General features: G+C 42.6%; 1 protein-coding gene across 1 annotated transcript; it reads left to right on the forward strand.

Moving 5' to 3' along the window:
- The first annotated feature begins 7989 nt into the window (after positions 1-7989).
- On the forward strand, positions 7990-12984 carry LOC147422719 (uncharacterized). The gene is made up of 7 exons (XM_086503488.1): positions 7990-8604; positions 9434-9750; positions 9838-10731; positions 10910-11081; positions 11161-11492; positions 12015-12287; positions 12424-12984. The coding sequence occupies exons 1-7, from the start codon at positions 8373-8375 to the stop codon at positions 12505-12507; spliced, it is 2304 nt and encodes a 767-aa protein (XP_086359614.1). The 5' UTR covers positions 7990-8372; the 3' UTR covers positions 12508-12984.
- The last annotated feature ends 2263 nt before the right edge of the window (positions 12985-15247 follow it).

The following is a 15247-nucleotide window of genomic DNA, read 5'->3' on the forward strand; positions in this document are numbered from 1 at the left end:
AACATAGGGACTGGTGATGACTCCGTATATATGAAGGACGCTGAAGAGGATTCTGATTCAGGTGAAACCATGGAAACCAAAACAACCACTAAGATAGAAATTAACAAGGAAGATCTTCATGAGCCACAATGGCCAAGATCCAAGAAGAAGATAGGAACTTATCCAAATCCTACAGAGGAGATCGAGCGAGTCACGCAATTAAGGAGTTTGGTAGAAGATACCCAAAGGGATCTAGAACCAGCACCTAGGCAGATCCAGATTACAGACACCATGTTCCCTACACAACAACAACCTCACCAAGTCCATAGACCCTTAGCCATACCTAGTGTCATCCAAGAAGAAAGTGACTTAAAGTCATGGGAAAGTGGGCGTACTCACTTCTTGATGGAAAGAATGTTTACAGAGGGACTACCTGATCCTATCGAAGAAATGGAGATCACATCTTCCCCACATCAAGGGCCTGAAGCCCAAAAGGTGTCGTTAAACATTGCCAAATTGATGGATTTCGTGTCTTCAGAAGTTAGAACCACCATCATGTCCAAACTATATAAAGACCTTGAGCTAGTCTCAGCTCTTTGAGCCTTCCTCAATGGAGAACTAAAGTTTGGGCTACCACAATTTGCACAGATGGATGGAGCTGGGGAGATGCCAATAGAGGAGGAACACTTAGATCCACAACCCAACCTAGATGAGAACCTTGTGGTAGAAATACCTGTTAACAAGTTGGGACAATACTTTGAAAGTGATGAATCCAATACGACCATACCAATCACTACTAAGGGATTAACTGTGAAGGGAATCCTTGATGGTGGCGATGGGGTTAGCATTGTGACTAAAAATTGATGGGAAACTATGGGAAGACCTCACCTTGCGAAGATGGCCAATGGAACTATTGTTAAACCTATTGGGATGCTAGAAGATCTCAAGATCAAGGTCTTTGGACATAAAATAAGAGTTACCTTCATTGTTATGGATTTCTCCAAGCACACTATGGCATTTGAGATGATCTTAGGACGTCCTTTCATGAGGGAAGCAAAAATGGTGTATGACTGGTCTAAAAACCATGTCTACCCGCAGTTCCAAGATTCTGTCATTTGAGTGGATCTTGTAATTGGTCGAGCACATCCCCTAGGAAATCATACATCTAACACCACAATTCACTCGACCCCATTGCAGTATTGTTACACGTGTAAAGCGGACACTGATGTTGAGGAAGATTCTCCTTATATGGATGTACTACCTAGGATGACTGAGTCGGACAATGTGGATTGGGTCCGCCTAGCAGCAACCACAGACACTTGGGAAAACAGGGGGACGACCTGGGTAACACCTGAGGGGGATGAAATGCCCGTACCCTTAAATATGCTAGAAGCAATGCATATAGCTTCTAACAAGACTCGTCCCAATATAACAAAGAAAACATACAAGTGGGTCCCTAAAGCTTCTTTAGCGACCATAGTTAGTGCTAAAAAACAGAAGCCTTGTAAGAAACGTCCCACTCGTTCCAAGAAATGTAAGGAAACATGGCGGTGGATTCCTAAACGACTATTGGAATCCCAAGGCTACTATCAAGGAAATGATCAAATTTGGGTGCCAAAATGTAGATTGTGTTCTTACCTATCACTTGACCCATGTGCACTCAATCTTATAGCTCCAAAACAAATTGACGATCGTGGAAAGAAAAAAATCACAGAATGCTACACACCCGCTCCAGAGCTAGTTTGGGTACCGAAGAAAGAACGATTTGTTGCACCTGGCTCAGGAAGGGGGGAGTCCCATGAAACTTCTAGCTCCTCATGTAATGCATCCATAGAGGTAAAAGCTTCTCCACAGCCTCCACCTACAATAGTGGACCTCCATAAATCTACAAAGGAATCTACACCTCCCAGTGTTCAAGAATCACCTGATGAAACACTTCAAGTTCGATCCTGGGAGAGTACCTTACCACCCTTACAACTCAATGAGGCACCTAAGGTAATATAGAACTACTGGCAAAAATCATCCATCTTCTTCTTCTTCATCTCCTTGTGTATGTGTGTATGCGTGAGAGAGAGAGAGAGAGAGAGAGAGAGAGAGAGAGAGAGAGAGAGAGAGAGAGAGAGAGAGAGTGCGATCGAGCATTGTGACGACGGCACGTTGGCGGCGAAGCGGTTGAGCACGGAGCAGCGGCAACTCCTTCTTCTTTGTGGCAAGGAATCCTCCACAACAGCAAGCGTAGAGTAGTGAGTGGCGCACCATCGCCATCTTTGAGCTTACTAGTTTAGGCTAGTTGCGTGCTTGGAGCCATTTGTGGCTCGCACACAATTTATCGGCAAGTTCCTTGCATTGACACGTGTGATCGACGCGCACAAGGGGAAAGGGGAACACATGTCACAATGCTATCACTTATGCTTCTGAATTGTCATTAGCTAAGCTTTGCAGGGACCAATAGGATGCTAGCATGAGCAAATAGCGAGAGGGGTCGACGAAGAGAGAGAGGGGGATGCTTTTTGCAAGTCATTATCACACACACACTCACACAAGCTCATGTGTGAAGTAAAGAAGACTATCTCCTTCTCAAGCTTTAATGGAAAGCTCATCATCTACTCCAAGCTTTTGAGAAGGGAGGCCTACACCAACAACTCTTGGCTTTGTGATGCAAATCCAACCAAGAGCCAAGCTCCAATGCATGCTCATCTCCTCTACCATGCTAATTACTAAGCTATGCTAAGCTATTAAGAGTGATTATGTGAGGAGACATACTTCTTTCTCGTAAGAGTACTCCTTCTTCCTCTCGATCTACTCTCATACCCCTCTAGCTCTCACCATCTTTGAAGGTGTGTGAGGTCTTGGGTCTGAGACCGTGAGGGAATTGATGTTGTGTTTTCAAGGGTAAGCTTAGTGCTTTGAAGCTTCCATCTTCATTGCACCAGCAAGTTATTGAAGGAACACAAAGTATTGTATTTTAAAATGTCTCTCTTGATGGGGAAACCTACAATACAAAGCCTTTTGGAGGGGAGACCCAATCCATGTAAATCCGATCCTCAACTATTGTCAATAGCTTTATTTCTCGCTCTTTTTGAAGTATTGTTCATGCCTATCTAACTAGGTGTTATGATTTTGTTGCTCTCTTCATCGAAGCACTCTTGCAATGCTCATTAGGAATCTATTCTTAATGAAATGCTCACTATGTCTATGTTATTTTCTGCTACACACAAGTTACTAGACCATTAAATGTTACAATGCCAATGCGAGGCCTAGTGCAGGGACAAAATCAGGGACAACCTATGGGACAACAAAGGCAATTAAAATGGTGCACTGTTGAAGGGAAATGGACACATTATGAGACAAATGAGTGCTACTACAAACCAAAATATGATGAAAATGTCCAGTATGTGCCAATGAGGTCACATGGGCAACCCATGTATAGATACCCACTCAATATGGCACCCATGCAAAGATCACCCATGAATGTGGAGCGACCTCAACCAATATTAGGTCAACATCATCCACTTCCAGGGAATAGATCTATACCGATCAAGTACATGGTGTCTAAGGAACAGGCGCTAGTACCCATTACTCCATATCCCGAGACTAGTTCGAGTAACAATGGGGATAGAAGAGTAGTGGTATAACCAACCTGCTCCAGTTCCTATCGAGCCGATGTGCCAAACACCCACTGATACAACACCTGTTTATTTTATTGCAAACCAAGGGGTGAGGCCACCTATGGTCAAGCCAATGCCCAAAACCAAAAAATGAAAATTGACACAATTGTGGAGCCGATGACCATTGGAAAAATGACTGTTCAAAATCGGATAAGAATGTGAGACCTATAGAGGCACATTATGGAGCGTGCGGATGCAAGGGTGGACACTTTCATGAGAACTGTCCTAGGAATCCGACAAACAAAGGGAAAACTGCCTTAAACATAGTTCAAATAGTGATGAGTAGTTCATCAACCGATAATTCCAGTTCAAAGTGATGACTAAGGCACAAACCACGCAAAAGAAAGAGAAAAATGTGACTAGATTGGATAAATCTAGCAATTCCTCCAAAAACTCCACGAAAGAAAGACGCCAAAGATACAAACTCAAGAGACAAAAACAACGAAAGGAGATTGAGGAAAAGATACAGAAAAAGACAGAAGAAAATATAGACTCTTTCAACAAACTTTTAGGAACCGGAACCAAAATTGATTGGATCTATTTTGGTTGACATAATTTATGAACCAATCAATGTAGCTTTGCAAGCTTTCCAAGCTGGACTAAAAGCCGGGCAAACATTAGAAAACCAATTAAAAATCTATCCAATGCTTGAAATGGAAGCAACTAAATTAGAAACTTATAGAAACCTGGTGCAAATCACACAAGCCTTGATGAAAAAACAGAATCCTCAACATGAAAATATAGGAGAACCGAAAGAAGATGAGACCAAAATCCTAAGAGAAACGCCCTAAAAAAGCAAAGGTCAAAAAATTGGGAGAACGAGAAAGTACAACCACCTAAACTGGAAGTTCCTGATAGTGAAGAAGGATGGGATGGGTTGCTGATAGTTGAAGACGATTGGCCAAACTACCTGTGGAAACGAGTTAGGGAAAAGGAAACGAGTTAGGGAAACGAAAGATGGGAGCTTCACTTTGAAATCAGCACCAATAGAAGAAGTTTGGTTTGACAGATCACACATGAAACTAGATGAATAATCGTTGTATGGAGATTGGGGATTGAAACAGTCAGACTCTACAAAAACTGAAACCTTGCGAATACTACCATCTTACTTAGGTGAGAATGAAGAGAAATCAATGGTCTACAAAAAACCAAAACGGCCACGCCCTACAGCAGCATCAAAAGAACCATTCCAAAAGGCGGCAAGAATCAAAGGAGAGAAGGCAACTTTTGAGTTAGAAGGAGGGCTTAAAGGAGATTTGAGGAAAAATGCAAACCATCTCCAAGGAGAATCAAAATTCAAACCAAACATCCAATGTTCAATGAAAAGGAAGATCCTCAGGCTGGCCAAGAGCATCTGTATCATAAAGAAGAACTACAAAGAGAACAGACCCAAGAGCGAGAAGAAGTCGATACACCACCTAAGGAGGATTCACCCAAAGAACTAGTCAACCCTACTGTAGAAGTTCCACACTCCTCTCCCCCAAGAGCACCATCATAGCCAGAGGACACAACACAACCACAAACAGAGGAGGCCATTCCTAGCAATATGGAACCAAATACTGAACCGCCCAAAGAAACTATCAAGGAACAAGTGGGTGAACCAACTAGCCCCATAGAGACATCAAATACTCAAGACAACCAGTCAGATAGGCCAATTACTGAGGCTCAAGACACACAAACGGATCAGCCTGCAGCGAGCAACACAAGGGATGGAGAATTTGGAGGACATAGATGAATATGCATAGGATGCACATGATGTGGTGGACAAAATGAAAGAAGAAATCTATGCTCGCCATCGAGAGCTTCATAGTGTATACAAGCGATTGCGTCTCTGCGCGGAAAGGCTAGACATGGCCAATGTTTGTGTCGAATCATTCAAAGAAGCCATGGAATTCAAAGAAAAGTAATTGGATGAACTAACTGCAAAGACAGAAGCCTATTTGGAAGCTCTCCAGACAAGAAATCAGCGGCAAGAGCAACAAGTCACAACGACCACCTTGGCTCTATAGGAATCTACTTCAACAATCGACAGGCTACAAATCCAGCTAAACATTGCAAATACTTAGTTGGCACAATCAGAAGCCAGGTGCCAAGAGCAAATACATTGCTAAATTATCTCAAGGACAACCCTATAGTAGCCACACTATAGGGCACATATCAGGCATACAAAGCAGCGGAACAGAAAGTTAAAGACCTTGCGATGGAGCTGAAGTTAGAGCAAATGCAAAGAAGAGAGTTCTCTATCGTGTTTATGGAGCGAGAGAAAGATACCAATAGGATATAGACCAACTAAAAGCAGGATTGAGCAAAGCTCAAGCGACAGCCACAGCAAAGGCTACCATATCAGAGGAAGGACATAAAGATTCTGTAATGTAAGATCAAGATACCCTACAATTTTTGGATTTTGAAGTAGCAGCCACCGAAGAGGCCAGTCTCCTGATCTAGATATTTCTCATGATGAAGTTGGACCCTCCACTCAATCTAAAAGCTTAAATGCTGAGGAGGAAGCAACATTGAAAAAGCAGGTGGAAGAGGAGATAGAAACCATCTGGAAGGAAGCCATGCAGCGAGAGGAGCGAATGCTGCATTCCATCAGTGTCAACCTCCTCACACCACAAGATATAAATGAGGCATGGCATCAACAAGCTCTACCCTTTCCTCTCATCATATTCGAAGTACTCCAGATCAAAGAGAGGTTACTTAAAGATTTCTAAGCTGACCCAACACTGGCACATCCCAAATGGCGAGAGATCTGACTGAACCGACATTCCAGGTATTTGATCTTGTATACAAATACGCCAACTCCTATCAAGCAAGATCCTGTGCAGGGCCCGGTGCCAAGAGTCCGAAGTTGGCAGCAACACTTTCTCCTCCAACAAAAGCGACCTACTTGGCTAAACTACCCAAGGTTTCCACCTCCTTCAAATAACCAACCCACAGAGGACTACATGGTGGAAACACTGTCCTCGACCATTCAGCTCTTTTGCGGCATTCCGGATTTGGCCTGCATCCTCCTGGTAAAGATTGCAAAAATGCTCTTAACTTGTTTGCAGACTTTTCACCGTGCAGAACAAACAGATGTAGCATGGATGTCCTTTCTCGAAGGCGTCAGGGGCCTATGCTATGATTTCGAAGAAGTGCTTCATGGCTTTTATGCTAGGGTGATGTTTCTACCATTCTACTACATGCAGACATTTGAAGAAGCATTCTACACGGGCTTCTTTACTTATCGATCTAAAATCTTTGGCCCCATCATCACCAATTTGCGGACAAGATTTGTCAGTTACTCCGCAGTTGAGCAAAGAAATAAAGTCACCATGTAGTTTATGTCAACTGAAGATAAAGAACTCCGCCCCCTCCCTCTTTAAGGTTGAGTGTTACTTAGTGCCAAGGGCATGCAACCTAGTCGTTGCCGCTTTTGGCATAGTTGGGCAACGGTCACACGGGGCTCAATTATCACTTATTTGACCTAATAACTGAGCCCAGTTCTGGTCATACGGAGGTAACTGAGCCTCCTCGATTCTTCTAAGCCATGGGTTTTGCAATTATGCTAATTTTGGCATAGTTGCACAACTTAATCGGGGCTGAGATTTAATGAAGCATGAACAAAGAAACATTAAAGTGAGTTAGATGTGGATGCAGGCTTACGTGGAGGGGCTTAACTGGCGGTGCCTGCAGATCTACATTCACAGGCTTGCAAGCACGTGGACTCTCTCTCTTCCCCGGGTCCCCTCTCTCTATCTCTCAACGGGCAACTGTCTTGCGGCTCTTGCTTCTCACTTGTACGAGCCGGTTATTTTCACAGTACAGAAAACACGTGACCATGGTGGAGGCTCAGCAATTGCGCCAAAGCACAGTATGGCTCGGTTCTGCATTACTGATAACTGAGCTTTGTGTGACCACGCTCTTGCCAGAGTTAAATCTTGTTCTTACCAATAATACTGGTGCCCGGCACGCGTAACCATATTCTCGCTAGACTAGACCTCATCACTATATCACACGGGCATGGTCAAATGGGATCAATGGTGGAGGAGGAAAACGCGGGACGTGCCAATCGTGGACCGTCAGATTTGACAATCGCCCCGAATTTACTAGTCTGCCCGAATTTACAAATTTACCCTGAATTTACTAATCAGCCCACATTTACAATATGAGATACTCGAATCCCCTATATTTCAACAAACGCATGCGGGCGTAGTGGTTAGTGCACATGGCTCGCCGTGGGGAGGTCGCGGGTTCAAGACGTGGGGTGCGGACTGCCCCGAATTTACAAGCCTACCCGAATTTATCTTTCTCCCCGAATTCACCAAATGTCCAGAATTTACAAAATGTGCATCTTGCTGTCCTAATCACCTCCACCATAGATCTCATTTGAAGCTCCCGCTCCCCGTGCGAGATAGTGTGGAGGCTAGACTAGTCTGCTAGATAGTCTCTCTATCATTGCCAGGGAATTTAAACTCCTCCGTAATGAATTGAATTCGGTGGTCCTCAACGGTCGATTTTACCAGTTCGCCATAGCCAAGACTACCATTGCCATGGAAGCGTATGTTTCCAATCACTCTCCATTTTCTATCACAGGATTCCCAGCTCTCAACCTCGAGAAGTCGCAAATCAGGCCCACAGATTCTCTTCCTTAGCGTGCTTCCTGCCAAGCTGACCCTGTGGGTACTTCGCAAAAACCCTAAAGTTTCATCTGTTGCTTGCAACGTTTGACCCGCCTCCGCAATGGTGCTTCCTTCTCATAACGATGCAATACACACCATTTCACCTTTTCTCAATGTCTTCAAAGATGGGCACCTTGTGGAATCCTTCTGTCTCAACTCTCGTGACTCCTTTGTGCTCGGACGGCACACCAACTGCGACGTTCTCCTCGCTCACCCCAGCATTAGCCGACACCATCTGGAAATACAGCTTCTTCATGCGACTCGAGAGATCCTTGTCACTGACATGGACTCAGGTAGAGTGTTCTTGAGCCCCATGTACTCTGTTTCTGTAATGCTACAATGTATGATGAGAGCTTGTCATGTTGAGCAACAATATAGAGTAATGTAAGCACAGGAAACGTGCTAGAGTGAAAATATAACATGAAATCTTGGTTTTTAGGAGGAAACCCATTGAGTATCATGAAAGTTCCCCTTTTGTGCCCACAATATTATATCTACTTTGGTTTGAAGGCATCATAATCATGCAGTTGCAGCTGTACATATCCCCCAAAGGTTTGTTTATTTGCTTGCAACTGTTTTGGTCTGATTCATGATGCCATTGATTGCTGGCACTCACAAACTCCACATCCTTCTCCAGATAATTCTGCTAAGGACTAAGGCAAGATTAGTTCCTTGTGTCTTTTCATGAGACATGTGTTACAGATAGAAAACTCTGTTTATGTTGGTAAGTTAAGAGTTTGCTCCTAATGTTCCACTTAAATGATGCATTTTCTTCTATTGATTTGATTGCGATTGATTGAAAACTCTGTGGTAAGTTTAGAATTTGCTTTTGATGTTCTGCTTGGAGGATGAGTTTTCTTCTATTTGATTGTGATCCAGAGTGGGGAATTCATTCCTCTGTGATGCATAAGCCCAGGGCTAATAGTACCATCCGCAATTGTTCATTGTCCAATGCGGTTTGGCAGACACTGTGCGTCTGTTTGCTGCTTGAAAGCTTTCTGTATTACGGAAAATAATGATGAGCCAAGTATATAACTGGATGTCTTCTACACAATATCGGATTTTCTAGAGTGGATAGGGATCGATCCTCAAGTGTAATCTCTGTTTTTTTTGTTTTTGCAGTGCATGGCACTTGGATTGATGGAAACCAAATACCCTCGCTCATCCCCTACACTGTGAAAGAAGGTGTAGCCATCAAATTAGGTGTTTCTTCTCGCACATACAAGGTGCAATGGCTCCATCACCCCTTGCCTGCCTCCAGCAATGAAAGATCAATGACACCTGAAGCTCTTGATTCGAATCTTTCTAACACACGAACATTGCTCTCCGCAATTGATTGCTCTAGCAAGTCCAGTAACCCATCTACAGAAAACAGCGAAGATGTTATTCCTATGCAGTCTGCTAGAATAAGTGACTCTTGTCGCAACAAAAGCAATGCAGTAAGTACATTCATTCTTCATTGCATGCCTCCAAAATGGCAATGTTTTCTTTGTCATAAATCCTCAAGTATGGTTGGCCATTCGCAGGTCTGTGATGTATCCAAAGAAGAGCGCTCTTCACCTCTTTGCAAGAACGAAGTTAAAATACCATACTTGGCAAATGCTAATATAGTGTTGCAAGCCTCACCACAACAGCAGCAGAAAGGAGGACTGCCTCCTCTTCCTGCTGCTACCCGTCGTACTCCATTCGCTCCTCTACCACAAAATACAGCATCCCCTGCAATCGCAAAGGTGTCAAAACCTACCAAGAAGAAGCTAACAAATGGAGACAAGAAATTTGATATGGAATGTATTGACAAGCTGAGAAAAGAAAGAGAGGAGAATGTCCTCACTGGATCAAGGCTATGGCTACGTCGATGCAATTCAGCCCCTTCCCCAGTGCTCAAAATGTCAGCTCCAATTCAGCAGCGGGACTACCCTGTGGATAAGCCTTTCAACACCCTGCATAAAATTAGGCAAGAGAGGGCAGGCCCAGAAAATCAGGACGTTTTTATCTCTAAGTCTGTGCCCAATGAAGAGAAGAATAAAGAAGGCAGCAACATCACACCTGGCAATCAGAAAACCCTAAAAGAAGGAAATGCACCAGAGAGGCAGGACACCGTCTGTTTGCCAGACCAAGGTATTAGTGGAGGATCAGAGCAACAGGCTGCTGACCAACTGCCAAGTCTCAACTTGTTGGATGATGCTGCTGCGGACGAAGAATACCCATCTGACAAGGAAAATCAAGAGCCACTGCCCGCTCTTTACACAGGCAAGCAGCTGAAAAGAGGAAAGACTCCTGCCATCCTCAGGAAACCTTTCCAGCCACTCCTCATAATGCCACATGGTGTATCTAGACCTGCCTCACCTTGTTCAAGCTATATTTCTAGTTGGGATGATAAGAGTTTCTTGAGAAAAGAATGCAGCAGGCCATCCTCTGTGGTTAGAGCCTGCCATTTACTTGATCTTCTGTGTTTGCCATTCTTTAAGAAACAATATATCTCCATATCCTCAGGCTTTTCAATCGTTTTATTCCTCATGGAAAGCTGTTTGAATCATCACATTTGAAAGCTGTTCAACCCATCTCTTACTGTTTTACGTGGTTGCTGTTATTCATCAGGTGCAGAATCTGGATTATATGCTTCAGAAACTTAAAGGAATGGCTCAATTAGAGCCACACTATGCATGGCATATGGTGGTTGATAGTACTTGCTTGTTAGATCTGACTTCTTTCAAATCCTTGCAACTCCTAGAGGGCATCAAAGACGTCCGGATTATCATACCGCAAATTGGTAAGCATATGATTGCTTGCTTGCTTTTGAAAAACAAAAGTTTTGGGCTTCTCCAGCATTAACATTTTTCTGTTGCCAGTTATAAGGGAACTGGACATTTCCAGTCGGAAGGACAAAAACTGCACGTCCCCCAGTACTGTTCTGAAATGGATAGAGGCATGCATGTTGAAGCATCCATTGTGGATACATGTGCAAAGCTCCTCAGAGAATCTGCCTGTTGGGCCATCAACTCCGCCAGTTTCTCCTTGCCATGGTCCATCAGCTTGCACGATTGCAAAAGGTGACTTGATGTCTCCCACAAATAGTGATCATGTGCTCAACTGTGCCCTAGTCTTCAGCAGCACCGTCTTTGATGGGCAAGTTGCTCTGCTTACAAATGACACAGCTTTGAAGATCAAAGCCATGGCAGAGGTAGGCTCTACAATGAAGAATCATTTCATTTGTTCTTGATTCCATTTGAGTTAAAAAATACGTGTGCATGCAAACCTATAATAGTTTCACCAAAAATCTGAATTATCCCAAGATATTCATATCAATGATCATGATATCCATCTAAACTGTATTGTAAATACATGGAATTTCGTTGTGCAGACCTTTGTTTAATTTATGCTCGTGCGCACGCTTGTGTGTGTGGTAATATATGTTGGTACCTGGTTCCACATCCACTGCTGTGCACCAATGATGGGGATGTCGTTATATTATGCATGAAGGATCTGATAATTAGCTTGTCTTGAGAATGACTACCATGAGTTTGTAACTGCATAGATGAATTCAGGCCCTTCCTAGGTATATGTCAACATAGTGTATTGTATCCTTTTGTTATGAGGCAGGGTCTTGTTCTGAATGGTCATAATCATCATTCTTTTGGATAATTTTTTATGATGTAGCCTGCTGGCCACGAGCTTTAAATGGAATTCGTGTACATTTGTGCAGGGGATTGCTTGTGATGCAGCAACAAGCTTCTGTGAGAGCTTGATCAATCCGTACTCGGACCGTTTTCTGTGGACAGGCAGTGTAGCTCACCATGGTCCACAAAAGAATTGCCATGATGGAGTGCTGGAACTTTCCATTGGAGCAATAGCAGAGCCTGCTCCTCCTAACAGGAGGATGTCCTTCATCTCTGCGGCGAGGGGGATGGCTTCCAAGAAGAAGCACCATGTGGTGGACAACCTCAAGAACCATTGCAAGCAAGCCCAGGGGCTTAAGGTCATTTTGAGCTAGAGGCAAAACATGGAACCCACATGTGTAATTGCCTGCCTGGCCACATGTATGAAATTGAGCTCCCTGCTCACTTTCTAACTCATCATCTCTGAATGGTTGCGTTGTTTGTTGTGCTTTGAAGGTTGCGTCACAGAATGAGTTGGGTCTCTATCAAGTGTCTTACCGTCGCCGCCTTCTTCATCATCAAGGTTCTTCTGTTAGTTAGAAAACTACATCAAAATCTCTGGGGAGTGTTTGATTGAGTTCGAACTTCGAACTTCGAACTTTCTAGATTAAAAAAAAAGAGTCTTTAGTGACCTATATCAAAACCTTGGGTAGAGTAGCCACTTATGAGAAGCTCTCTTCTTCTAGGAGGGAAATGTAGCACTATACACATGGGGTCTTCAATGAAGATCGAACCGTGGGTTTGACGCCAGGCAAACCAGGGCACGGAATTCGAAGATTCGAGTTTACTTCTGTTGACCGAGTTTATTTTTGCCTGTTTGTGTTTACTATATGATGATATGTTTTGCCATAGGGCATTTGCCTACCAAATTACCAATGGACAAATCGTGGGTTCAAATCACACTTGTGGATGATGACCTCAAATTTTTTTGTGCTGGCCATTTGCCTCGAGATCCCTGTGCCCAACCCATGGCATGTTGTCAACCCCCCTACTCGCCCGCATTGAAAGACCCTGTGTGATTTAGTGTGGGATGCCATCCCCCAATTTAGAGACAAACATTTGGAATTGCTAAGAGCCGAGTACCCCCATTGCAGTAATGAGTTTTGGAAAATTAAGTGCTAGTGTTGCTTAAAGGTGGTCACACTCAAAATTGAAAATAGCAGTCCGATTGATTGCATGATTTCCTTAAAAGTATTTCCTCTTGTTTAGGCAAGTACTACCCTTTTGCTAAAGTTTCTCCTTGATTTTGGGACTTCAAACTTCTTCTCCATTGATTAGTTTCCCAAACAAGGTCAAAGTTCACTCTGGCCTTCATAAAGGCTATTGAAAAGAATTTTATAATAATAGGTTGCTTTGTAAGAGAGAGAACAAGAAAGTGACACTACATTTTTAAGCAGTTTTTTCCACAACAGAATATTAGATTTTTGGAAATAAATGTATTAATAAATTAATAAGATTCAAATAAATTTTTAAATAATAAAAAAATAAATGAAATAAATCTTTATGAAATCCTTAAATCAAAAGACTTTATCAATACTTTATACATTATGGGATCAAACTATGCTTCAGCAAGAGCTATGTGTGCGAGAGCATCATAGTGGTGTCAATTGAGCAAGTCAGAGCGGCCATGTGAGATCTTGATTCCTTATCATGTGTGCAAGGCTTCTGTTGCGCACCTCGTCGCCGGCCATCGATTTCCTTTGCAACGTCTCCTTCTCGCTTCTTTTCCATTTGCTTGAGCTTTTATCTACGAACTTGGCTTTAGCATCTTGCTAGATTCCTAGTAAAAAGGATTTTTCCAAAATCGTTAGTACATATTCCCCTTCTTTACTCTTCTTCCTTTCCTTATGTCCTTTGCACCGCCTCTAGTGCTCTAGACCCCCTCTTGTAGTCCTTGCCTATGCACAACATTTGTAGCTAAAGCCCACTTCGGACAAGTGTTTCTTAAAATGTCCTAGCTCGTCGCATTCAAAGCATCAGAGATCAGAATTTGGAGTTCCAATTGCTTGAGCTACAACTACAGGTTGAGGTTGATAGGGTGGGTTAGTTGGCCTTTAATTTTAGCTTAAGGACCTTCCTCTCCTGGCACCATTTCTTGGATTCCCATCTTTTTCTCTTGAGAGTTATCCATTCCTTTAGCTAAGGGTTTGGAGCCCACCAACAAAGCTTCTTCAAATTATAACCCATGCACCCTAGCAACTTGTCAAGAATCTTCATCGCCGTCTTTTGAAAGACATATTTTGGTGATTGACAAGCAGCCTCATATATGATAGAGAATACTGCAAACTTCTGGTAAGCCATATGAATATCTCCCTAAATTGGGCAATTCCAACTATAAGCCTATGTAGCACAAAAAAACATTGTTCCTAAGCCAACTAAATATCAACCATCCTATCCCTACTACAAGAAATATTTCATTCTCCTAGGATTACTAAACCACACTATGAGACTAGTGTGATGTTCCCACTCTATCAATATGAACTATTGGGTACCTTTGATAAGTCTCCAACCATATTTCTACAAACTGAGAGAGAACCAGTGAACATTACACTTGCTACACTTGTAGCTTTAAGCATTAACCACTAGTGAAGGTTGTCTTGGTATGCATTGTAGAAGCTAAGGAAAAACATAACCAAACAGTAACGTTCTACTTCCCAACTCTACACAGACACCATAGGTTTGTGAGTCTCAACATCGCAAATCCTCAAGCAAAAGTCTTTGATTGTTGAACTTCTCTATAGCTTATAATGTTATACATATAAACAAAAGTCAACATGAAAAGTACATATTCCAGGACAGCTAACCTTGAAGCTTTTTATCTCATAGCTTTCAGAGGCATAGCGATCAAGTTTACTGATACCTAATGCATAATATTGGCTAGGCTAACAAAAAGAATAAAAAATCTTTAAAAAGCTACCTGATTGATCGAGTCCACCCGTCCATAGAAGATTGCTATCGTGGCTTCATTTTCCCACTTTTCACATCATACTTACAACACTTTGCTTTTTTTGTTTTCTAATTACTACCACGCGAAAAAATTTCAAGTTCTTATTAGTTCATCTCACTTGTTCGTTCCATAAGCCTTTCAAATAGTATTGAAGACATTCTTTTTTTTAAAAGATGTAGATGAATTTTTTGTGAGAGACTCTTGAAATAGGTTTCTCTTAGAAATAAGACTTGCACAAACAAGATAGATATGTATATACATTATTCGTGAAAAACCCTTGCCATTCTTGAGTGTCCCGTACCACTCAACAAGTAACTCATTGAGCCAACCTGG

Source organism: Adiantum capillus-veneris, chromosome 27, assembly GCF_014529385.1.
Source record: "Adiantum capillus-veneris isolate H3 chromosome 27, ASM1452938v2, whole genome shotgun sequence".
Classification (NCBI taxonomy): Eukaryota; Viridiplantae; Streptophyta; class Polypodiopsida; order Polypodiales; family Pteridaceae; genus Adiantum; species Adiantum capillus-veneris.